At 44.4% G+C, this 26,876-nt stretch overlaps 1 protein-coding gene across 5 annotated transcripts in view; it reads right to left on the bottom strand.

Annotated features, from left to right (window-relative positions):
* Nucleotides 1–15,111, bottom strand: part of ATP6V0A1 (ATPase H+ transporting V0 subunit a1) — a 66,942-nt gene extending 51,831 nt beyond the window's left edge. For 2 of the 5 annotated variants that reach the window (XM_030924138.1, XM_030924137.1), the window contains exons 1-4: nt 12,591–12,756; nt 5,967–6,045; nt 4,681–4,778; nt 2,537–2,665 (exon numbers count right to left, since the gene is read on the bottom strand). In XM_030924138.1, coding sequence (XP_030779998.1) covers nt 2,537–2,665; nt 4,681–4,778; nt 5,967–6,045; nt 12,591–12,707 — 423 coding nt within the window. In that variant the 5' untranslated portion in view covers nt 12,708–12,756. Of the gene's footprint in view, nt 1–2,536; nt 2,666–4,680; nt 4,779–5,966; nt 6,046–12,590; nt 12,757–13,826; nt 13,952–14,982 lie in introns of those variants that run through there. The other 3 variants (XM_030924136.1, XM_010386125.2, XM_010386141.2) reach the window with 3 other exon arrangements.
* Between the last annotated feature and the right edge of the window lie 11,765 nt (nt 15,112–26,876).

Consider the following 26,876-nt stretch of genomic DNA (forward strand, 5'->3'; position numbering starts at 1 on the left):
GCAGTTAAAAACAAAATTTTTTTTTTTTTTGAGATGGAGTCTTGCTCTGTGGCCCGGGCTGGAATGCAGTGGCATGATCTCAGCTCACTATAACCTCTGCCTCCTGGGTTCAAGCGATTCTCCCTGCCTCAGCCTCATGAGTAGCTGGGATTATAGGCTCCCGCCACCATGCCGGGCTAATTTTTGTATTTTTAGTAGAAACAGGGTTTCACCACGTTAGTCAGGCTGGTCTTGAACTCCTGACCTCCTGATCCACCTGCTCAGCTTCCCAAAGTGTTGGGATTACAGGTGTGAGCCACCAAGCCCAGTCTAAAAACAATTTAAAAAAAATAAAAACTATAGATATAAATTTAAAGTACAACTGAGAACACAGCAGATGCTAACTAAAATGGGCCCCTACCAGGCGCAGTGGCTCACACCTGTAATCCTAGCACTTTGGGAGACAGAGGTGGATGGATCACTTGAGGCTAGGAGTTCGAGACCAGCCTGGTCAACATGGTGAAACCCTGTCTCTACTGAAAATACAAAACTTAGCTGGGGGTGGTGGTAAGCACCTGTAATCCCAGCTACTCGGGAGGCTGAGGCAGGAGAATTGCTTGAGCTTGGGAGGTGGAGGTTGCAGTGAGCTGAGATCACACCATTGCACTCCAGCCTGGGCTACACAGTGAGACTCTGTCTCAAAAAAAAAAAAAAAGCGTCTCTAATTTTAAAAGCTTTGCCAAGTTTTCTTGTTGAGCAAAGGAATTAAAGAACTTTATGAGAAGGCACATTGAACAGGGATTGTAACAATCCCTAAAGTGTCTAATATCGTCAATCTGGTGGCAAAAACACCTGTCAAGAAGACAGTTACTGTACTTTAGGCCATCAGAAAAACCACATCCAAGTTGAAAGCTAAGACTCCTCCCCAGGCTGAGTTAGGAGAAGGGCGCCTTCTGCAAGCCTTGCTCCAGATCCTTTCCATGGGGTCACCTCAGCACATTGTCACCTGGACTAAGTCACCTACACTTTTTTTTGAGACAGTCTTGCTCTTTCCCCCAGGCTGGAGTAAAGTAGCTTAATCTCGGCTCACTGCAACCTCTGCCTCCTGGGCTCAAGCAATCCCCTCACCTCAGCCTCCCAAGCAGCTGGAACTATAGGCGTGCACCACGATGCCTGCCTCATTTTTGTATTTTTTTTTTTTTTTTTTTTTTGAGACGGAGTCTCCCTCTGTTGCCCAGGCTGGAGTGCAGTGGCGCGATCTCGGCTCACTGCAAGCTCCGCCTCCAGGGTTCACGCCATTCTCCTGCCTCAGCCTCCCGAGTAGCTGGGACTACAGGCGCCCGCCACCTCGCCCAGCTAGTTTTTTTGTATTTTTTAATAGAGACGGGGTTTCACCTTGTCTGCCAGGATGGCCTCAATCTCCTGACCTTGTGATCCGCCCATCTCGGCCTCCCAAAGTGCTGGGATTACAGGCTTGAGCCACCGCGCCCGGCCATTTTTGTATTTTTTGTAGAGATGAGGTTTCACCACGTTGCCCAGGCTGATCTCAAACTCCTGGGCTCAAGTGATCTGCCCGCTTCATCCTCCCAAAGTACTGGGATTACAGGTATGAGACACCATGTCCAACTGAGTCACCTACATTTTTTTTTTTTTGAGATAAGAGTCTCGCCCTGTCACCCAGGCTGGAGTGCAGTGGAGCAATCTCAGCTCATTGCAACAACCACCTCCCGGGTTCAAACGATATTCCTGCCTCAGCCTCCCGAGTAGCTGGGATTACAGGCGCCCACCACCTCACCTGGCTAGTTTTTGTATTTTTAGTAAAGACCAGGTTTCACCATGTTGGCCAGGCTGGTCTCGAACTCCTGACCTCAGGTGATCCACCTGCCTCGGCCTCCCAAAGTGCAGGGATTACAGGCATGAGCCACCATGCCCGGCCTCACCTACATATTTAACCCAAGAACTTATTCACATTTTTCCCTCTGAGGTAATGCATCTAAGTTTATGTGATAACCAAGAAGTTTCAAACAAGCATCCTACCAATATTTTCCATACAATACATACAATGAAAAACCCTTGAAAAATTAGTGTGATGTGTGCTATCTGAAGTACTGAAAAATGTGCTCGAAGGTTTATAAGCAAACATAGAGAATAAAATAAAAATTTGATGGCAAAAGGTTTGGTGACTAAACCTTTGTTATAATTTTGTCTATAACCAAATGTTTGTTTCTTCAGCTTTGACCTTAAGCATATACTTACCTTATAAGTATAAATATAATGTAGAAATTTATACTAACTACATTTATACAACTACTTCAGGGTTCCTTTCCTCACCTTGAGATGAAAAATTGAAGAAAATGTGAAAAAATGCAAAACCATGGCTGGTTGTGTACTGCATGAAAAATGGAACATAATCTCACATTTCTTTAACTAAAACAGGGTGCAAAAATGGCATTGCTTCCAAAATAGCAAATTAAAATAATTACTGGAATAAAAATATGGCCCACTTGTGTGAGTGTAATATCAGCTGCTCAAATACTAAAAGAAACAATAGTCTGACCTCATCAAAAAATTGCTGAGTTTTGCGAAGTATAAATTTTAATTCAGTCAGTTCCAGGAAGTTTCTCTTCAGAGCTTCCTGGTTTGTGTTGATTTCCTTCAGTTCATTTTCAATCTTCTCAAAATTGGCCTAGAGGCAAAAAGAAAATAGATTAGGCTAAGCTCAATTATGTTTGCTCTGAAAGACAATAAATGAATTCATTCCACATAACTGTTGCCAAGCTGATAGTTCAAAGAGATCTTGGACTTGCCTAGCAAATACTGTGATTTTACTAGAGCAATTTTCTTTATGGAAATTTTTTTGTTTAAAATAATCTTTCCTGAACCGAGGCGGGTAGATCACTTGAGGTCAGGAGTTCGAGAGCAGGCTGATCAAAATGGTGAAACCACATCTCTACTAAAAATACAAAATTAGCTAGGCATGTTGGCACATGCCTGTAGTCCCAGCTACTTGGGAGGCTGAGGCAGGAGAATCACTTGAACCCGGGAGGCAGAGGTTGCAGTAAGCCAAGATCACACCACTGTTCTTCAGCCTGGGCAACAAGAGCAAAACCCCATCTCATAAATAAATAAATAAATAAATAAATAAATAAATAATCTTTCCTGGCCAGGCACAGTGGCTCACGCCTGCAAGCCCAGCACTTAGGGAGTCTGAGGCGGGTGGCTCATCTGAGGTCACATTTCAAGACCAGCCTGGCCAACATGGTGAAACCCCGTCTCTACTAAAAATACAAAAAAAAATTAGCTGGGCACAGTGGTGCATGCCTGTAATCCCAGCTACTTGGGAGGCTGAGGCAGGAGAATGGCTTGAATCCGGCAGGCGGAGGTTGCAATGAGCCAAGATTGCACCACTGCACTCCAGTCTGGGTGAGAGAGCAAGACTCTCTCTGAAAAAAAAAAAAAAAACAGTATTTCCTTTCTAAGTCACTGTGGAAGTAAAAAAAAAAAATAGTCTTTGTTTGTTTACAGATTCTATTGTATACTTGGTAACTTTCTCAGGAGATTTCAGATGGATAAAATAATTACTGAGAAGTCTACTGGCTGCCCATTTAGTCTGCAAGAATAACCAACTAGTAGATAGGCCAGGTATGGTAGCTCACACCTGTAATCCCAGTACTTTGGGAGGCTGAGGCAGGCGGATTGCTTGAGGTTAGGTGTTCGAGATCAAGCTGGCCAACATGGGAAAATCCCATCTCTACAAAAAATACAAAAAAATTAGCCAGGCATGTTGGCACACAGCTATCGTCTCAGCTACTCTGGAGGCTGAGGCACTAGAACTGATTGAGCCTGGGAGGCAGGAGTTGCAGTGAGCCAAGATGGGGTCACTGTACTCCAGCCTGGGTGACAGCTGTGTCTCAAAAATAAATAAAATAAAATAGTAGATAAATTAACTTACTCCAATAAGGTTTCGATAAACCAATAAACATTTACTTAGTGGCATATAATACTGTTTGAGTGCTGTTTGTCACCATAAAAGAGGGGATTCACATGGTCTGGCCATAAAAAAAGAATAAAATCATGCCATTTGCAGCAACATGGATAGAACTGGCGGTCATTATGTTAAGCAAAATAAACAGGGCGCCGACAAATAACACAAGTTTTCACTCATATGTGAAAGCTAAAAAAGTTGATCTCTTAGAGGTAGAGAGTGGAATGATAGATAAGAGAGGCTATGAAGGGTGTGTGGGTTTGTGGGGGGATGAAGAGAGATTGGTTAATGTGGACCAACATACAGTTAGATAGAAGGCATAAGTTGTAATGCTCAATAGCAGAGTAGGGTGCCTATAGTTAACAGCAATGTACAGTATATATTTCAAAATAGCTAGAAGAGAAGAATTGAAATGTTCCCAACACATAGAAATGGTAAATACTCAAGGTGATGGATACTCCAAATACCCTGACTTGATCATTACACATTCTATATATATACCAAAATATCACATGTACGCCATAAATGTGTACAAATATTATCTATCAATAAAAAAGCGAAGGGGAAACTCACTTCAATTCCACCTACAAGAAACAATCAGTAGATAATGCTGTCAAAGTTAGCAAGAATTACTTTACTCTCTATCTGCTCAGCAAAGTAATTTCTGCATTTAAGTAGAAAGAAACTTTTCTGGTTTTCTGAGAAGAACTGTTTACCTCTAAGTCAATCATGTCCCTGGGGAAGGGAACCTCTGGGTTTTCACCGGTGTCCATAATCAGAATGTTAGCTTTTCTTATCTCTTTCTCAACAAATCCTAAAATGACAGAATCAAAACATTCATGCCTACCTGCACATGCTCGAAATTGCCATTATTTAAGGAAAAGAATTAGCATCTAAAGCCTGACTACAAAAAGTTTTATCTAAGAAAGATACTTTTTATATATATATATTCGTTTAATATAAAAGAAGCACCTTTTTTCTCCACATCCCTCTTTCTCCAACCTCACATTCTCTGAAGCTACTCCAAAGGATGGTCATCCCACAACTGCCTTCTTTCTTTCTTCAGGTCTTAACACTGGCCTTCAAGGCCGCACCTCTCCTCCCAACGCAAATGCCACTCCAAAGTATGACAGTTCTGGTTATAGATATTATTGGCAAAGCAGAGTTATGGAAGAAGAGTATAATACAACAGAATATTTGACACTTAACAGACTAGTGAGACAACTCCAGATCTAAAGGGGTTCATTAAATTTGAAAACAGTCAGGTCGGTTTTAAGCATAAAAAATAAAAATGAAAAAGCAGAACAGGTAATAAGGACCCAAAATACCAGAAGAGAAAAGTGTTTCAAGTAACAACTACAACTGTTTTTTACAGTGGGGACCAATTCACTTATCAGCTAACCACAAGGTGGCTTAGTAGAGTGGCAAGATGATGGATTTTTGAGCCAGCTAGAACAACCTGGCTTCAAATACTGATTCCATCATAACTGTTTATGTTCCAGGGCAAGTCATTAAGCCTCTCTGATCTTTAGTTTCCTCAATCATTAAATAAGGTAATACCCATCTTGAAGGAATGTTGTGGGGGAATGAATAATGTATGTGAGCAAGCTAGTCCTCAATAGAATTTAAATAAATGTTAGTTTCCTCCCTCTTAAATAGCTCAAATTAAAAGGTGGCTCTGCTGACAAAAACTGATGGTGTGCTGGGTCCTATTTCTCAAAATTCTATAATGTAGTTTTGTTTTTGAAATCTCACAAAAAAAATAATCAGTTTTCATCTTGCAGCATGTTATTTCAAACAAGGTTTCCGTTAAGCACTACTTAGCCCAAAGACCACAAAATCTACTCGTATACCAGAAATTCACCTCAGCATCTTAACTGCAAGATCTTTCCTTTTTCTTTTCTCTTACAGCATTTTCTTCCTCTATTAAGAGGACTAATGTCACTAATCTAAAACAAATGATTCATTAAAGGAACATTACACAAGACCAAAGTGCACATACGAAGCTTTCGATCCATTTCTTCACATCTTCTAACTTCATTCACAAATTTCCGTTGGAAAACATTCACATCTGGATTTAACTGAAAAACAAAAACACAATACCAAACATTGAAATATTGTATCTATTTCTTCTGTTTCTCAAGCAACACATTCTGCAAAGTGAAAAACTAATTTTGTGTAAATGCATGATGCAACACTAATCAAAATTCTCTACTGATCTGAAAAACTGCTTTACGGCCAGTCACACCAGCTAAGGATAAAAACTTCCTCCTTTGTTGCTGCAACATTACTGGAATGGAGGAAAATTAGGTAAAACACAATGGTACAAAATGTTCTTCTTAGACCAAAAGTCTCAGTGAGCTTCCTTCCCACCACCTAAAATTTGGGCAATGAATATCACAGAAACTCTCTTTGGTTTTCCTTCTCTCTTTCTTTCCAAGCAGAAGAGGAACTTCTCTTGTTTTTCTGTCTCAGTGACAGGCTTTAGTTTTTTCATTCATACACCGTAAGTAATTTTCTTTTTCTTTTCTTCTTTTTTTTTTGAGACAGAGTCTTGCTCTGTCACCAGGCTGGAGTGCAGTGGCGCGATCTCAGCTCACTGAAACTTCTGCCTCCCAGGTTCACGCGATTCTCCTGCCTCAGCCTCCTGAGTAGCTGGGATTACAGGTACACGCCACCACGCCCGGCTAATTTTTTTGCATTTTTAGTAGAGACAGGGTTTCACCATGTTGGCCAGGATGGTCTCGAACTCCTGATCTCAGGCGATCCACCCGTCTCGGCCTCCCGAAGTGCTGGGATTATAGGCATGAGCCACCACGTCTGGCACCATAAGTAATTTTCAAAGCAATATGACAGATGTTCAGGAATATACAAATAAAAACAAAACAAGTACATACTCACTAAAAAGCTAGCAACCTGGCCGGGCGCGGTGGCTCAAGCCTGTAATCCCAGCACTTTGGGAGCCCAAGACGGGTGGATCACGAGGTCAGGAGATCGAGACCATCCTGGCTAACACTGTGAAACCCCGTCTCTAATAAAAAATACAAAAAACTAGCCGGGCGAGGTGGCGGCCACCTGTAGTCCCAGCTACTCGGGAGGCTGAGGCAGGAGAATGGTGTAAACCCGGGAGGCGGAGCTTGCAGTGAGCTGAGATCCGGCCACTGCACTCCAGCCCCGGCGACAGAGCGAGACTCCGTTTCAAAAAAAAAAAAAAAAAAAGCTAGCAACCTGGCCAGTCACAGTGGCTCACACTTGTAATCCCAGCATTTTGGGAGGTCAAGGTGGGCAGATCACCTGAGGTCAAGAGTTCAAAGACCAGCCTTGCCAACATGGCGGAACCGCACCTCTACTAAAAATACAAAATTAGCCGGGCATAGTAGCACGCACCTGTAATCTCAGCTACTCGGGAGGCCGAGGCAAGAGCATCGCTTGAACCCGGGAGGCAGAGGTTGCAGTGAGCCAAGATCATGCCACTGCACTCTAGCCTGGGTGACAGAGTGAGACCTGTCTTAAAAAAATAAATAGGTTGGACGTGGTGGCTCATGCCTATAATCCTACCACTTTGGGAGGCCGAGGCGGGAGAATTACCTGAGCTCAGGAGTTCGAGACCAGCCTAGGCAACATGGCGAAACCCTGTCTCTACTAAAAATACAAAAAATTAGCCGGACGTACTGGTACATGCCTGTAATCCCAGCTACTCAGGAGGCTGAGGCACAAGAATCAATTGAACCTGGGAGGCAGAGGTTGCAGTGAGCCAAGATTGTGCCACTGAACTCCACCCTGGGCAACAGAGCAAGACTCTGTCTCAAAAAATAATAATAATAAATTAATTAAATTAAATAAAAAGCTTGCAATCTGATAGAGAAGATGAACCCAACCAATAAAACAGCATGTGATAAATTCCATAAAAGTAACACAAATAAAAAACTATATTTACTCAACATTTATGAAGCACCAAATATGTGTCAGATACTGAACTAGGCACTGGGGAAAATACAAAGAATAAGCTATGTCCTAGCTTTGAAAAGTTGAACAACACAATTTATTAACTTAATCATGTATATGTGTATATATATTATATGCATACACACATAGAAACATACAAACACATTGGCCGGGTACAGTGGCTCACGGTTGTAATCCCAGCACTTTGGGAGACCGAGGCGGGCAGATCATGAGGTCAGGAGTTTGAGACCAGCCTGGGCAACACAGTGAAACCCTGTCTCTACTGAAAATACAAAAAAATTAGCTAGGCATGGTGGCAGTCACCTGTAATCTCAGCTACTCGGGAGGCTGAGGCAGGAGAATCGCTTGAACCCGGGAGGCGGAGGTTGCAATGAGCTGAGATCGTGCCACTGCACTCCAACCTGGGTGACAGAGTTAGACTCGGTCTCAAAAAAAAAAAAAAAGGCCGGGCGTGGTGGCTCAAGCCTGTAATCCCAGCACTTTGGGAGGCCGAGACGGGCGGATCACGAGGTCAGGAGATCGAGACCATCCTGGCTAACACGGTGAAACCCCGTCTCTACTAAAAAAATACAAAAAAAAAAATTAGCCGGGCGAGATGGCGGGCGCCTGTAGTCCCAGCTACTCGGGAGGCTGAGGCGAGAGAATGGCGTGAACCCGAGAGGCGGAGCTTGCAGTGAGCTGAGATCCGGCCACTGCACTGCAGCCTGGGCGACAGAGCGAGACTCCGTCTCAAAAAAAAAAAAAAAAAAAAAAAATACAAACACACACATACATATCCATGCATTCCACAGTTCTCTCTTCAAGAACTCAATATATTAATATTAGAGGAATCGAAGGCAAAAATTTTTATTAGTGATTAAGATTAATAAGCTATGTCCCAGTCTTCAGCTCTATAGAAGAGACAGATGCAAACCAATTATTACAATTTGTTGTGATAAATGCTATTAAAAAGGAAGTAAAAGATTTGGAAAACTGTTGGCAGTTTCTTACAAAGTTAAACATACACCTACCCAACCCATGACTGAGCATGCCACTACTCAGTTCCCGTTGACCTTTGAACAATGTGGGTTTGAACTCTGCTGGTCCACTAATACACAGATTTTCTTCCACCTCAGCCAGCCTGAGACAGTAAGACCAACCCCTCCCTTTCCTCCTCCTTAGCCTCCTCAATATAAAGACAATAAGGATGAAGACCTTCATAATGATCCACTTCCAGTAAACACAGTTTATCTTCCATATGATTTTCTTAACAGTATTTTCTTTTCTCTAGCTTACTTTATTCTAAGAATACAGTGTACAATACATATAACATACAAAATATGTATTAATTGACCATTTATGAAATTGGTAGGGCTTCTGGTCAAAAGCAGGCTATCAATAATTAAGTTTTGCAGAAGTCAAAGTTGTATGCAGATTTTTGATTGCATGAGGAGATCAGCACCCCTAACCCCTGCATTTTCAAGGGTCAACTGGGTTTGCTTAAGAAAAATCAAAACCTGTAAATTAAAAAAAAAAAAAAACTTTTGGCCGGGCGCGGTGGCTCAAGCCTGTAATCCCAGCACTTTGGGAGGCCGAGACGGGTGGATCACGAGGTCAGGAGATCGTGACCATCCTGGCTAACATGGTGAAACCCCGTCTCTACTAAAAAAATACAAAAAAAACTAGCCGGGTGAGGTGGCAGGCGCCTATAGTCCCAGCTACTCGGGAGGCTGAGGCAGGAGAACGGCGTGAACCCGGGAGGCGGAGCTTGCAGTGAGCTGAGATCCGGCCACTGCACTCCAGCAATGTTTACTTCAGCTTTAATCATAATAGTCCCAAATGAGTAATGACAAAAGAAAGGATGAAAACATTGCGGTGTATTCATACAATGAACTACTTACTGTTCGGCAATTTTAAAAAATGAACTACAGGCCGGGCGCAGTGGCTCAAGCCTGTAATCCCAGCACTTTGGGAGGCCGAGACGGGTGGATCACGAGGTCAGGAGATCGAGACCATCCTGGCTAACACGGTGAAACCCCGTCTCTACTAAAAATACAAAAACTAGCCAGGCGAGGTGGTGGGCGCCTGTAGTCCCAGCTACTCGGGAGGCTGAGGCAGGAGAATGGCGTAAACCCAGGAAGTGGAGCTTGCAGTGAGCTGAGATCTGGCCACTGCACTCCAGTCCGGGCGACAGAGCGAGACTCCGCCTCAAAAAAAAAAAAAAAAAAAAAATGAACTACAGATACTTGCAAGAAACAGAGGTTGAGTAAAAGAAGTCAGACATAGGAGTTTGCAATTATGAGTCATTTACATATAATTCTAGAACAGGGAAAACTAATCCTATGACAACAGCAATCAAAACAGGTTACCTATTAAGGGTAGCAACTGACTAGCAGTAGACACAAGATACTTTTCTGGACTAATGAAAATGTTCAGGCTGGGCCTGGTAGCTCATGCCTGTAATCCTAGCATTTTGGGAGGCAGAGCGGGGGTGGATCACCTGAGGTCAGGAGTTTGAGACCAGCCTGGGCAACATGGTGAAACCCTATCTCTACTAAAATTAAAAAAAAAAAAAAATTAGCCAGGCGTGGTGGCGTGTGCCTGTAGTCACAGCTACTCAGGAGGCTGAAGCAGAATTGTTTGAACCCAGGAGGCGGAGGTTGCAGTGAGCCGAGATCGCACCACTACACTCCAGCCTGAGCAACAGAGCGAGATTCCGTTTCCAAAAAAAAAAAAAGTTCCATATCCTGATTGGGGTGCTGGTTACAGAGGTATATAAAGTTATCAATTCAGCAAATTTTACTCTTAAGATGTGTACATTTCAGCCAGGCACAGTGGCTCACACCAGTAATCCTAGGACTTTGGGAGGCCGAGGCAGGAGGATCGCTTGAGTCCAGGAGTTCAAGACAAACCTGGGCAACACGGCGAGACCCTATCTCTATTTTTTTTCTTAATGTTATAAAAAATTAACAGAACTAGAAGAAACTGAAATATCTGTTGGCCAGGTGTGGTGGCTCATGCCTGTAACCCTAGCACTTTGGGAGGTTGAGGCAGGTGGATCACCTGAGATCAGGCATTCGAGACCAGCCTTGCCAACGTGGTGAAACCCCATCTCTACTAAAAATACAAAAATTAGCTGGGCATGGTGATGCATGCCTGTAGTCCTAGCTACTCGGGAGGCTGAGGCAGGAGAATTGCTTGAACCCAGGAGGCGGAGGTTGCAATGAGCTGAGATTGCATCACTGCACTCCAGCCTGGGCGACAGAGCGGACTCTGTCTCAAAAAGAAAATCAACAACAACAACGACAACAATACAAAACACACATAGGAGAAATAAAAGCAAAAAAAGTAACTGTACGGGTTACCTCTGGGAAGAAAGAGACACTGGAGGTTTCAATTATACATGGAATGTTTCCCTCTTAAGTAGATAGTAGAAACATAAGTGGTCATTATAATATTCCCCCCACCTCTTTTTTTTTTTTTTTTTTTTTTGAGACAGAGTCATGTTCTGTCACCCAGGCTGGAGTGCAGTGGCATAATCACAGCTCACTAAGCCTCAGCCTCCCGGGCTTCAGTGATCCTCCCAAGTAGCTGAGACCACAGGCATGTGCCACCACACCCAGCTAATTTTTTTTTTTTTTTTTTGGCAGAGACAGGATCTCCCTAGGTTGCCCAGGCTGGTCTCCAACTCCTGGGCTCAAGTGATCCTCCTGCCTTGGCTTCTCAAAGTGCTGGCATTTCAGGTGTGAGCCATTGCACCTGGCCCCATCTCTTTCTTCTGTATGACTGAAGTACAGCATAAGCAAAAGGAAAGAAGGCTGAATAGAGCCAATAGATGCTAAGAAGGGGGACAACATAGGACCAGATGAAGAACTGCAAATTAAGGATGACAAGTTTTTTGCTGCTGTTGTTTTTTGAGATAGAGTCTCACTCTGTCACCCAGGCTGGAGTGCAGTGGCGCAATCTCAGCTCACTGCAACCTCTGCCTCTCAGGTTCAGGCGATTCTCCTGCCTCAGCCTCCCAAGTAGCTAGGATCACAGGCCTGCGCCACCACACTAAATTTATTTAGTAGAGGCGGGATTTCACCATGTTGGCCAGACTGGTCTCAAACTCCTGACCTCACGATCTGCCCACCTCAGCCTCCCAAAGTGCTAGGATTACAGGTGTGAGCCACTGCACCCAGCCTAGATTGTCCATATTCTTTAGATAGCTTCTCCAAGTGCCCAGTATAATATTCCAAAATAATAAATATTCAATATATGCTTATTTATATACTACATATCTATAGCTGGATACCTCAAATTTTGGTTTTTAAAAACGTACTATTATATGGAAAAACTGCAATATATTTTTTTAAATACCTTGCTATTGGTGTTAAAGAGCCCAAAACCAAAGTGAAAGCCTTGGTCAGGTTAGTTTGGTAACCTCTCCCCGCATCCCAATTACCTGGAGAATGCTTAGGATTGTTCTGAAAGTGGGAGCTAGCAAAAGCATGGAAGGATTGGCACAAAACATTCTCACCTTTAGAAAGACAACTCAAAATGTGGATTCTGCCAATAGGAAGCCAGTGCTATCATGTTATTTTTGTAAATAAAAAAACAAAACATTCATCATAAGGCATCCGACCACGATAACAACAGAGTTCAGCAGTAATCAAGTCGCAGCCCCACAACTACTTACGTCACGAAACTGAACCTTTCCAAGTTCTCCTAATTCACTGACACAACAATAAGCAGCTTCTGACTGTAGAAAAAGCTGGGCCAGTGTCATTTCTTCACTCCGGAAAAGCTCCCCCATGGTAGCAGAAGGTACCAATCAAGTGGGTACCTGGATTTCTCTCCAACCTGAAGCAAAGAGAAATGACATAACTTTGGAAATTACCACGAGGGCTAAGAGCAAACGACACCCCACTAAGGCTCTTGCATTTACATTTCTTCCACCCCATGAGGACAGGTCAACAATTGTTTTGACACCCTGTCTACAAAGATGGAAAGGAGAAATTGCAAAGGCAGTTCCTGAATCCTGTCCCATAGAGTGCCAGATGAAAAGTCACTTCTGTTCCAGTCAACATCAGGATCAAATGACAATATTTTGGGCAACTCAACATAGAAGAATGTATCCAGATTAAAGACAGGAACTGAGAACCTCAAACAACTCTTTAAATACCCAGGACACAATATTGAGGCAGTGACTTTCACACTGTTCAATCTGTTTTTGCTAGTGCAGGAAACAAACAGAAGAGGCCTTGATTGCCTCTCATAAAGATGTCTGCCTTAGGCCGGGCGCGGTGGCTCACGCCTGTAATCCCAGCACTTTGGGAGGCCGAGACGGGCGGATCACGAGGTCAGGAGATCGAGACCATCCTGGCGAACACGGTGAAACCCCGTCTCTACTAAAAAAATACAAAAAACTAGCCGGGCGAGGTGGCGGGCGCCTGTAATCCCAGCTACTCGGGAGGCTGAGGCAGGAGAATGGCGTGAACCCGGGAGGCGGAGCTTGCAGTGAGCTGAGATCCGGCCACTGCACTCCAGCCTGGGCCACAGAGCGAGACTCTGTCTCAAAAATAAATAAATAAATAAATAAATAAATAAATAAATAAATAAAAAGATATCTGCCTTGTAACTCTCCTCCTCCCTTCTACTGACAATGCACATTTCTAAAAGGCCAAAGTTCTGGCACTATCCTAAAACTATGGCTACACTAAAGGGGTTAATCTTCCAGATTCCTCAGAAAATACTGTTTCCCCCTTAGGAATTCAAACAAATAACTATTATCTGGAAAAAAGCAACCAGCTTGCATATTAAGCTCAATTTCAAATCAAGCATGACAGGAACACACTGGTAATGACAAAGCAGTTTTATCAAGCCACAAAGAATAAGCCTTCCACCTCTGCAGCTTTCTGTTTCTCATCCCTACCTTCAAGATTCTTCCATCTGTCATTCTTCCATCTGTCAAATCTCAGGAGCCAAAAAAGGTTTCGTTTTAGGGCTGTCTTACTGTAGCCGGGTATGAGACAACTGGCGCTATCAGTGGTCCTGAAACTGCAATTATTTATTCTCTATCAGCTAATGTCTAAGGCACAGCCTGTCCAGTATCCAAACTCAGAAAAATGTACAGTATTTTTAGTGTCATAAGGGCATCTATGTTGAGTACTGATAGATGAGTCTGACATCAAAGGAAGATTTACTCTTCTAGAAGGCTGGGAGACATTTTGAGAAATCGGAACGAACAAACCTTTGTGCGTGTGATGTTCAAGACAGTAACACACGCTCAGACATAAGCAAGGACTTCTCAAGAGAATATGTAGGCTGACGTTAAGATTCTGTACATCTGAATCATCCAAATCAGCTGTTACCGGCACCACCCTTCAACAAAGAGAGATTCTACAACCTCTAAACACATAAAATGAGGCCTGATCAGCAGAGTTCTGGGGCTGTGGATAATGATAAGCCTCCAATGAGTCGCCTCCCTCCTCCTGCTCTTTAATGATCACAGGTCTCCCAAGAGTATCTCTATAGCAATGGAGGCTAACAGAAAACTAATTAGGCCAAAGTAGTCTGGACGATCACAAAACAAAATATGAAGAAACAGCAATTTTGCAAAAGATGAGTCCAACTACAGCGCCCCTGCGCCCTGCCTCGAAGAATCTCACTCCTGTCATCCGGTCCTCGCCTCCTCCCACGGTATTCACCTGCTTCATTTCCTGTCTACCCAATGAGCAGGAATTCTCTGGACCCAGGCACATCTACCTCGGGATGGGAAAAAAGGAGAGGAAAACCCCCAAACTGAGAGACCCTTTAAGAAGCCCCCGAAATTCTTCTGCCTATCCAATAACCTCCGGTTCCTCCGCCTACCCCTTGAAGCAGGGAAGGGATTCGGGGCTTCCAAAGGGCAGTGAGACCCCGGTTCCTCAGGACAGAACAGGTGCCCAAGAAGGAAGCGGACCCCCATTTTATCTCGAAGACTTAAGATCCCTGCCAATTCCTTTGACAATCAAGGGGGCTCTAAGAAGGATTTCTTAAGTCCATCGAGAGCCGCTCCCTGTTGCACTAAACCTACAGCCCCAACTCACCTCCAACCGCCGCCACAGCAACCGCCGCAGCCAAACCCGCAGCCTCCGCGGCTCCGGGAGCAGCGCTTCGACGTCCGTGCGTCCGCAAAGCCCCGCCCCTGCGCCGCCGCCGGCCGCCGCCCCCGCAATGACCTCATTGCAGTTGGCCAATGGGGCGCGGCCTCGCCTGGGCTGCGGCAGTGCGGAGTCACGGGGGTCGCAGGCGAGACTCAGCAAGCTGACGCCATCTTGGCCCCTGTGCTGTGTGTCCAGGCTGGGGAGGGTTAGCAGGAGGGGCTGGAGTTTAGTTGCAGGTGCTCGAGGTCTTAAGTTCCTGAGCCTCCCTGAATCCTTTTTCCTTACCCCTTATACTGAGGCAAGGTTGTCTTTTTTTTTTTTTGATGAAGTCTCACTCTGTTGCCCAAGCTGGAGTGCAGTGGCGTGATCTCGGCTCACTGCAACCTCCACCTCCCGGGTTCAAGCGATTCTCCTTCCTCAGCCTGACAAGTAGCTGGGACTACAGGCACGCACCACCATGCCCGGCTAATTTTTGTACTTTTTTTAAGTAGAGACAGGATTTCACCATGTTGGCCAGGCTGGTCTCGAACTCTGGACCTCGTGATCCACCCGCCTCGGCCTCCCAAAGTGTTGGGATTACAAGCGTGAGCCACCACTCCCGGATTTATTTTTTATTTATTTATTTATTTTTAAGATGGTCTGTTTCCCGGGCTGGAATGCAGTGGTGCATTCTCGGCTCACTGCAGCCTCCGCCTCCCGGGTTCAGGCGATTCTCCTGCCTCGGCCTCCCTAGTTAGTAGCTGAGATTACAGGCGCGTGCCACACCGCCCAGCTCTTTTTGTATTTTTAGTAGAGGTGGAGTTTCGCCATGTTGCCCAGGCTGGTCTCGAACTCCTAGCCTCAAGTGATCCACCCGCCTCGGCCTCCCAAAGTGCTGGGATTCCAGGTGTGAGCCACCACGCCCGGCCCTCTCTTTATTTTTCATATCGAAAGAATTAATTCACACATACACACCCAAATAATGTCTTCTCTATTTTCATATCCAAAGAATTCACACACACACACCACCCTTTCCCTTTTCCCTTATTTTACAGATGAGAACATTTGAGCCCCAGACTGGAGAGAGGCTAGCTTTAGATCCTGTAGTGGAGTATTTAATGGGGTCTCATTCGCATAAGTATGGAAAAACCTGTCTTTAAATGGTACATGGTTCATGCCTTCCAGCAACTTCCCCGGGTCTATTTTTCTCTTTAACAGGAAAAACCTCATCAGACCATATGTTGTGAAAGTACATTTCAGTCTTGTTTGGTAGATTCATGTGGGCTCATTTGACCACTTAGGAGTTTTCAATTCCTCAAATTTATTTTAAAAACATTTTTTATGGCTTGTACTCAACTTGTAAATTAAATATCGAAAAACGTTTTTAAACGCGAAAGTGATGCCTATTGTTTTTTAAATGCCATTGTCAAATATTGATACTGATTCCCTTTTCTTGCCCTTTTAAGGAAGAGTAGGGATCTCAGGTAATTTGTGATAACCGGAATCGTTTGTGATAACCAGAATGAGGAAAAACTCAGAAAACCGGTTATTCAGTCTCCCTGGGTGGTGGAACCCTATTGAAATTCAAGTGCGATGAAGGAGATATTCCAGATAAAAACTTGTTGCTGATAATTTTGTCAACCTGAAAAAAAAAAATAATCAAACCTGCTTTACCAACCTCAACAAAATAATAAGGGGGCAAAAATAGATGTTCTATTTGAATTTATTGTCTCATATTGTGAGTGAAGATATAAATTGACTTTGATACAATCTTAAGACACAGAGTCTTAGAGAGACCCATACCCTACTTCTCCCTGCTGCCTAGCTCTCAACTCTTCTGGCAAGACAGGTAGGCACCCACATTTGAAAGCCTGCCAAGTTAGAGAAAACTATTACACAATGTCATTTCCTTCCTCTGAGAATTAAAAAAAAAAATTAACCTCAGTCAGCTGCTTGCTAACCACAAGTTTTTCACACTCCACTTTTAAGACAGCCTTTCCTCTGGACTTACTTCAATTCCCTTGAACTCTTTTCATGGCTTCTTTGAAAGAATATTGTTTCAGAACTCCTTTTCTGTTTGCTTCCACCTCCTGCCATCAATCCTTCCTCGGTGTTCTATTTATTTTCCCTCATGCTCTCTTCCTTGATGGTCTTGCCTGTTGTCAAGCTTAAACGTTTATGTGTAGAACTCATGTCTGTTTTTCCACCTGACTTCCTTCTTTAAGACTCAGAAATGGTATTTCATACTGCCTGCTGGATAGTGCCTTTTAGGCAGCAGATGCTTGCTGAGGGCCTACTATGTGCCAGAGAGGGGTGCTAGGTGCTGGGGACAGAAAATGAAACAGACATGCTGCTTATCCTAGAAGAGCTCATGGTTCAGTGAGAAATAAACTTCCCAAATGGCAAGAGAGAGAGGAGTCCAATGATTAATACTTGCTATGTGCCAGGCACTTTTCTACATGCTTGGTAAATACGAACTCATTTAATCCTCACAACAACACGAGGAGGCAGTTACTATTATTATCCCCATTTAACAGATGATATGGTAAAACTGAGGCATATGTCCAATAAGATCAAATTTAAAATGCTGTTGACCACACCTACAGCCCTAGAATACATGAGCAATTCCATGTGAGGCTTGGCCGGTGACACAGTTCTGAGTATCTAAACCAAGCTATTCCCTAGCATTTGTGAAAATGGCTAAAAAACAATTAAAGCCAGGTGTGGTGGCTCACGCCTGTAATCCCAACAGTTTGGAAGGCTGAGGCAGGTGGATTACCTGAGGTCGGGAGTTTGAGACCAGCCTGGCCAACATGGTGAAACCCCGTCTCTACTGAAAATTCAAAACATTAGTTGGGCATGGTGGTGCATGCCTGTAATCCCAGCTGCTCAGGAGGCTAAGGCAGGAGAATCGCTTGCACCCAGGAGGGGGAGGTTGCAGTGGCCGAGATCGTGCCATTGCCCTCCAGCATAGGCAATAAGAGCAAAACTCAGTCTCAAAAAAAAAGAAGAAAGTTATAAAGAGTAGTTCTTCACTACCACAAAAAGAATAGAACAGAGGTAAGGATCTAACTGATAGAGTCTCAAAAAGTTATGACAATTGTCACTGTAGTGAAATGATTAAATGTGTTTTTTTATGTTTAATTTTTAGTTTGAATGCATGTCAACTGTCCAAATTTCCACCAGTAAAGAATCAGCTAGCTCATTTTAGCTTATCCCACTTAGATGGGGTAGACGATGATGGGACCTAGAGGAGAGTTTTAACGTTAAGCCCAGTGTTTTGAAATACATATCTGCTCCAATGTCTTCTCCATAGGCTTCCAGTATTCGTTTCCTAAGGCCGCCATACAAATAACTACAACCTGGGTAACTTTTAGAACAACAGAAATCAGACCAGCCATGGTGACTCATGCCTGTAATCCTAGCACTTTGGGAGACCGAGGCGAGCCTATCACCTGAAGTCAGGAATTCGAGACTAGCCTGGCCAACATGGGGAAACCCTATCTCTACTAAAAATACAAAAATTAGGCCGGGCGCGGTGGCTCAAGCCTGTAATCCCAGCACTTTGGGAGGCCGAGACGGGTGGATCACGAGGTCAGGAGATCGAGACCATCCTGGTCTACACGGTGAAACCCCGTCTCTACTAAAAAATACAAAAAACTAGCCGGGCGAGATGGCGGGCGCCTGTAGTCCCAGCTACTCGGGAGGCTGAGGCAGGAGAATGGCGGGAACCTGGGAGGCGGAGCTTACAGTGAGCTGAGATCGCGCCACTGCACTCCAGCCTGGGCTACAGAGCGAGACTCCGTCTCAAAAAAAACAAAAACAAAAACAAAAAAAAAAATTAGCAGGACGTGGTGGTGGGTGCCTATAGTCTCAGCTACTTGGGAGGCTGAGGCAAGAGAATCACTTGAACCCAGGGTGCAGAGGCTGCAGTGAGCTAAGATTGCACCACTTCACTCCAGCCTGGATGAAAAAGCAAAACTCTGCCTCAAAAAAACAAAAAACAACAGAAATCGGCCACATGCGGTGGCTCACTCCTGTTATCCCAGCACTTTGGGAGTCCAAGGCAGAAGGATATCTTGATCCCAGGAGTTTGAGACCAGCCTGGACAGCACAGCAAGACCCCTGTCTATAAAAAATGTATATAAAAAATTAGCTGGGCATGGTGGCAGGTGCCTGTAGACCCAGCTACTCAGGAGGCTGAAGTGGGAGGATGGCTTGAGCCTGAGCCAGGGAGGTTGATGCTGCAGTGAGCCGTGATTGAGCCACTGCATTCGAGCCTGGGTGACACAGCGAGACTCTGTCCCAAAAAAACAAAAACACACACACACACACAAAAAAAAAAAAACACAAAAATTTATTCTCTCACAGTGGAGGCTAGACGTCTGAAATCAAGGTGTCTGCAGAGCATGATATCTCCAAAGGCTCTGGGAAAGAATCCTTTCTTCCCTCTTCCTGGCTTCTGGTGGTTGCCAGAAATCCTTGGTGTTCTTTGGCTTATAGATGCATCATCTCAATTGCTGCCTCCATCTTCACATGGTATTCTTTCTTTCTTCTATATGTCTCTCTCTCTCTTTTTTTTTTTCTTTCTTTTTTTGAGATAGAGTCTTGCTCTGTCACCCAGATGAGTGCAGTGGTGCAATCTCAGCTCACTGCAACCTCCACTTCCCAGGTTCAAGCAATTCTCCTGCCTCAGTCTCCTGAGTAGCTGGGATTACAGGTGTATACCACCATGCCCAACTAATTTTTGTATTTTCGGTGGAGACGGGACTTTGCCATACTGCTCAGGTTGGTCTCAAAGTCCTGGCTTCAAGTGATCCACCCGCCTCAGCCTCCCAAAGTGCTGGGATTACAGGAGTGAGCCACTGCACCTGGCCTCCTCTATGTGTCTCTGTCTCTAGGCAAATTCTCCTTCTCTTATAGGGACACCAGCCATTAACTTAGGGCACCACTTAATCCAGTATGATCCCATCTTAACCTGATTACAGGTGCAAATATCCTATTTCCAAATGAGGCCACCTTCACAGGTTCCCTGTTATACATGAATTTTTTTTTTCTTTTGAGACGGAGTGTCACTCTGTCATCCAGACTGGAGTGCAGTGGCGCAATCTTGTCTTCTGCAACCTCTGCCTCCCAGGTCCAGGCAATTCTGCCTCAGCCTCCCAAGTAGCTGAGATTACAGGGCCTGCCACCACACACAGCTAATTTTTTTTGTATTTATAGTAGAGATAGGGTTTTTTTATTTTTTTGTTGTTTGTTTTTTGTTTTTTGTTTTTTTTGAGACAGAGTCTCTGTAACCCAGGCTGGAGTGCAGTGGTGCCATCTCGACTCACTGCAACCTCCTCTTCCCGGGTTCAAGTGATTCTGCTGCCTCAGCCTCCCGAGTAGCTGGAATTACAGGCATGCACCACCACACCCAGCTAATTTTTGTATTTTTAGTAGAGACAGAGTTTCACCATGTTGGCCAGGCTGGTCTCAAACTCCTGACCTCAGGTGATCCATCCACCTCGGCCTCCCAAAGTGCTGGGATTACAGGTGTGAGCCACCGCACCCGGCAGTAGAGACAGGGTTTCACCATGTTGGCCAGGCTGGTCTCGAACGCCTGACCTCAAGTGATTTGCCCTCCTTGGCCTCCCAAAGTCCTGGGATTGCAGGCGTAAGCCAGCACACCTGGCATATGTTTTCCTTTTTGCAACCAAAATTCCATTTTTAAAAGTTTTCTTTTTATGTGAAAATGGATTCTGATTTTTAAACTGTTCTACCAAGAATCTGATTTGAGCGTTCTTTGAGAGAATTCTCCTACTACAACCTTTAGGTGACCTGTTGATTAGCAGTTTGTTTCCATAGAAGTAGTCCCTTTTACAACTTCACTCTGAGTTCCTTAAAATACTTCTGCTTTTACTTTCTTTTTTTTTTTTTTTTTTTTTTTTGAGACAGAGTCTCGCTCTGTCGCCCAGGCTGGAGTGCAGGGGCCAGATCTCAGCTCACTGCAAGCTCCGCCTCCTGGGTTCATGCCATTCTCCTGCCTCAGCCTCCCAAGTAGCTGGGACTACAGGCGCCCGCCACCTCGCCCGGCTAGTTTTTTGTATTTTTTAGTAGAGACGGGGTTTCACCGTATTGGCCAGGATGGTCTCGATCTCCTGACCTCGTGATCCACCCGTCTCGGCCTCCCAAAGTGCTGGGATTACAGGCTTGAGCCACCGCGCCCGGCCTGCTTTTACTTTCAAAGCCTGTGAGTGTTTAAGATAAAGGCCTTTTGGTAAAAAGTAAAAACCTAATAGATTTTGGGACTTCCTCTGAAGCTCTGCTAATGATTGCATGGACAAGGAGATATAAATGAGCCTAAGGCATGTGACATTTTATGCAACCCTCATGACGCCTGTGACAGACACATGAGGCAGTGAGCCTCTTAACTTGTGGAAGTTAAGAATGCTATGCAAAGAGGCTTTTTAAGGAAATTAAATTTGGAAAACATGAGAAATCTTGGGATGGGAACGAGGGAAAGAGCTGAGTGACACAAGGCTGAAAAACGTCTGCGACATTAGACCTGAAATATTTGTCCAGGAAAGTGAGAAACTGGTTGGAGATTTCTGAAGTGGGAAATCTGGCAAATGTTTCTATATTGGGTTTCTAGTGACTTCAAGAAAGAAAGGGAGACGTGGAATGAATACCTTGGAAAATTCTAATAGAAAAATCGAGTTGATTCAATGGTGAAAGGAGAGATCTAACTTTCAGTAGAACATAAAGCTCCAAGAGAAGGGACCCTGCGTATCTCACTTATTGTATTCTCACTGCCTATTTTGGTACCTGGTATTCAGTATATACTTAGTAAACTTTTCTTTTCTTCTTTTAAGATATGGGGTCTTGCTCTGTCACCCAGGCTGGAGTGCAGGGGTGCGATCTTGGCTCACCATAACCTCTACCTCCTGAGTAGCTGGGATTACAGGTGCACACCACTACGCCTGGCTAATTTTTGTATTTTTAGTAGAGACAGGGTTTCATCATGTTGGACAGGCTGGTCTCAAACTCCTGACCTCAGGCGATTTGCCTGCCTCTGCCTCCCAAAGTGCTGGGATTACAGGCATGAGCCACGGCGCCCGACCCATTTCTTTTTTTCTAAAAAGATTCTCTTGCTATGTTGCCCAGGCTGGAGTGCAATGGTGCAATCATGACTTCCTGCAGCCTTCAGCTTCCAGGCTGAAGCAGTCCTCCCGCCTCAGCCTCTGGAGTAGCTGGGACCACATTCACACACCACCAAACCAGACTAATTTTTTGATTCTTCGTGAAGACAGTGTCTCCCTGTGTTGCACAGGCTGCACTCAAACACCTGGACTCAAATGATCCTCCCTGCTCAGCCCCTTGAAGTGCTGAGATTACAGATGTGATCCACTGGACCTGGACTGAAATGAGATTCTTGAAAACAGCATATTGTTGTCCGGGCACAGTGACTTACGCCTGTAATCTCAGCACTTTGGAAGGCCGAGGCGGGTGGATCACCTGAGGTCAGGGGTTTGAGACCAGCCTGGCCAACATGGCGAAATCCCGTATCTACTAAAAATACAAAAATTAGCTGGGCATGGTGATGAGTGCCTGTAATCCCAGCTACTAGGGGGACTGAGATAGGAGGATCGCTTGAACCTGGGAGACGGAGGTTGCAGTGAGCCGAGATCGTGCCACTGCATTCTAGCCTGGGCAACAGAGCAAGGCTCCGTCTCAAAAAAAAAAAAAAAGAAAGAAAGAAAGAAAAGAAAACAGCATATTGTTGTATCATATTTTTGATCCAGTGTCAATGTCTGCTTATTCATTTATTTTATTTATTTATTTATTTATTGAGACAGAGTTTCGCTCTTGTTGCCCAGGCTGGAGTGCAATGGTGCAATCTCAGCTCACCTCAACCTTCGCCTCCCGGGTTCAAGCAATTCTCCTGCCTCAGCCTCCCAAGTAGCTGGGATTACAGGCACGAGCCACCACGCCCAGCTAATTCTGTATTTTTAGTAGAGACGGGGTTTCACCATGTTGGTCAGGCTGGTCTTGAACTCCTAACCTCAGGCTATCCATCCGCCTAAGCCTCCCAAAGTGCTGGGATTACAGGCGTGAGCCACTGCCCTCGGCCTATTTTTGTATTTTTTGAGATTGAGTCTCGCTCTGTCGCCAGGTTGGAGTGCAGTGGCACCATCCCAGTGCACCACAACCTCTGCCTCCTGGGTTCAAGTGATTCTCCTGCCTCAGCTGCCGAAGTAGCTGGGATTACAGTCGCCCACCACCACACCCAGCTAATTTTTTTGTATTTTTAATAGAGACGGGGTTTCACCATGGAGTCTTAGTAAGACTCCATTGCTAAAAAAGTAAGCATGTAAATAAATAAAAGGCTTAAGTCTGCAGTTTCATTTTTGGTTTTCTGCTTGTTCCTCTTGTTGTCTCTGTGTTTTATTTTTTCTGGCTTACTGTGGGTTACTTGTACCTTTTTTTTATTAATCCCATTTTAATTTTCCTATAGTGTTTTTTTTTTTTTTTTTTGAGACAGAGTCTCGCTCTGTCGCCCAGGCTGGAGTGCAGTGGCTGGATCTCAGCTCACTGCAAGCTCCGCCTCCCGGGTTTACGCCATTCTACTGCCTCAGCATGTATGTATGTGTGTGTGTGTGTGTGTGTGTGTGTGTGTATATATATATATGGCTGGGCACGGTGACTCACGCCTGTAATCCCAGCACTTTGGGAGGCCAAGGCAGGAGGATCACGAGGTCAAGAGATCAAGACCATCCTGGCCAACATGGTGAAACCCTGTCTCTACTGAAAATTCAAAAATTAGCTGGGCGTAGTGGTATGCGCCTATAGTCCCAGCTACTTGGGAGGCTGAGGCAGGAGAATTGCTAGAACCCGGGAGGCAGAGGTTGCAGTGAGCCGAGATTGCGCAACTGCACTCCAGCCTGGCAACAGAGCAAGACTCCGTCTCAAAAAAAAAATATATATATATATATATATACACATACACACACACACACACATATACGTGTGTATGTATATATATATATATATATATATAATGGTTAAAATGGCAACTTTCATATTTTACCACGATTTAAAAAATTAACATGATATACCACAACCATTGAATTGTACTCTTTGAGTGAATTGTGTGGTATATGAATTAAATATCAATAATCTGTTTTGTTTTGTTTTTGAGACAGAGTCTTGCTCTGTTGCCCAGGCTGAAGTGCAATGGCACGATCTCAGCTCACTGCAACCTCTGTCTCCCGGGTTCAAGTGATACTCCCGCCTTAGCCTCCTGAGTAGCTGAGATTATAGGCATGCACCACCATGGCCCGCTAATATTTGTTTTTTATTTTGTTTTGTTTTGGAGATGGCCCCAGGCCAATAATATTCGTATTTTTATTAGAGAAGGGATTTCGCCATGTTGGCCAGGGTGGCCTCGAATGCCTGACTGCCAGTCAATAATCTGTTTTCTTAAAAAGATTCATGGTGAAGATATGGAGAATTGGAACCCCCATTCACTAGTGGTGAAGATGTAAAATGGGGTAACTACTTTGGAAAATAGTCTGGCAATTTCTTGAAAGGCTTATCATAGAGTTACCATATAATCCAACGATTCCACTCCTAGGTATACACCCAAGAGAAAAAAAATTAATGTCCATAGAAAACGTGTACACAAATGTTCATAACAGCATTATATACAATAGCCCAAAATTGGAAACAACCCAGATGTTCAACAATGGATGAATGGATATGTAGTCTATCCATACAATGAAATGTTATTCAGCAATGAAAAGGGATGAAGTAATGATACATGTTACAACATAGATAAACCTTGAAAACATACTAAGTGAAAGAAGTCAGTCAAAAAAGACCACATATATGATAGCATTTATGTGATATGTCTAGAGTAGATAAATCTATAGAGGCAAAAAGTGGATAATTAATGCCTAGGGCTGGGGTGATGGAGAGAATGGAACATGATGGCTAAAGGGTTTCTTGGTCAGACACAGTGGCTCACACCTGTAATCTCAGCATGTTGGGAGGCTGAGGCAGGAGGATGTCTCGAGCCCAGGAGTTCAAGACTAGCCTGGGCAACATAGTGACACCCAGTCTCAACATAAAAGAATAAATATTATTTTAAAGAAAAAATAATAAAGTCAAAAAAGTGAAAAAAATAATAAAAGGGCACGGGGTTTCTTTTCAGGGTGATTTTTTTTAAAGTTCTGAATTTTTTTTTTTTTTTTTGAGACAGGGTCTCACTCTGTCACCCAGGCTGGCGTGCAGTGGCATCATCACAGCTCACTACAGCCTTGACTTCCAGGGTTCAACGAGTCTCCTACCTCAACCTCCCAAGTAGCTGGGACTACAGGTACTGGGACTCCTGAGTAGCTGGGACTATAGTTTATGCACAGAATTTGAGCCTCCCTCTCTGTGGCTCTTATTTTGATAGGATTTCCTCCCATTATTGCCACCTGCTGGGGTTGCCCTGAACAATTCAAGCTAGTAAGACTGGCGGGTTTGGATTTTTGTTGTTTTGTTTTTGTTGTTGTTGTTTTAAGAGATAAGATCTCCCGCACAGTGGTTCACGCCTGTAATCCCAGCACTTTGGGAGGCTGAAATGGGTGGATCACCTGAGGTCAGGAGTTCAAGACAAGCCTGGGCAACATGGTGAAACCCCCGTCTCTACTAAAAACACAAAAAAATTAGCCAGGCATGGTGGCAGATGCTTGTAGTCCCACTACTCGGAAGACTGAGGCAGGAGAATCACTTGAACCCGGGAGGCAGAGGTTGCTGTGAGCTGAGATCATGCCACTGTACTCCAGCCTGAGCAACAGAGTGAAACTCTGTCTCAAAAAAAAAAAAAAGAGAGAGAGATGAGGTCTTACTGTGTTGCCTAAGTTGGAATACAGTGGGTATTCACAAGCACAATCTTAATGCTCTACAGCTTTGAACTCCTGGGCTCAGGGTTTCCTCCCGCCTCAGCCTTCTGAGTAGGGGGACTACAGGCACACACCACTACCTCCAGCTTTGTTTTAACCACTCGCTTTGCAGACTTTGGACTTCCCTTAGACTAAAGGCTGTAAAACACGGGAAACCCATTCAGTCCTCTTCTCTTCCAGGTATCCACCTCTGTGCAGTATATTTCTCCTGTTGTTTGCTTGCTAATGCCTTCAGGTAGTTTTTGTTTGTTTGTTCTTTAATATTTTGCTCTGAGTATATCATTCCTGTTCACAGAAGACTTGGTGTGATGGTAATTACTCAGCCATGATTGGAAATGGAACTTCCTCCTGTGTTTTTTAACATATTCCCATCATTTTGCTAGGGTGTTGGGGGTGGCAGGGGATGGGAGGGACTTCCTTAATTTCTTTTTTTTTTTTTTTTTTTTTTGAGACGGAGTCTTGCTCTGCCGCCCAGGCTGGAGTGCAGTGGCCGGCTCTCAGCTCACTGCAAGCTCCGCCTCCCGGGTTGACGCCATTCTCCTGTCTCAGCCTCCCGAGTAGCTGGGACTACAGGCGCCCGCCTCGTCGCCCGGCTGGTTTTTTGTATTTTTTTAGTAGAGACGGGGTTTCACCGTATTAGCCAGGATGGTCTCGATCTCCTGACCTCGTGATCCGCCCGTCTCGGCCTCCCAAAGTGCTGGGATTACAGGCTTGAGCCACCGCGCCCGGCCTGGACTTCCTTAATTTCTAAGGAATTATTCTTATTTCATGTATTCACAACAGGATATTTCAAGCTTACCTTATAATTTCCCTGTTCCAGCCCTAAAGTCATCCATTTCTCCAAGAAGCTATTTATTTGTTGTGAGGAATAATATTTAGAAACCAAGATCTTGGTGCCAAGCCTGCTCATTGTTACATTGTGTTAGT

Source organism: Rhinopithecus roxellana, chromosome 19, assembly GCF_007565055.1.
Source record: "Rhinopithecus roxellana isolate Shanxi Qingling chromosome 19, ASM756505v1, whole genome shotgun sequence".
NCBI lineage: Eukaryota > Metazoa > Chordata > Mammalia > Primates > Cercopithecidae > Rhinopithecus > Rhinopithecus roxellana.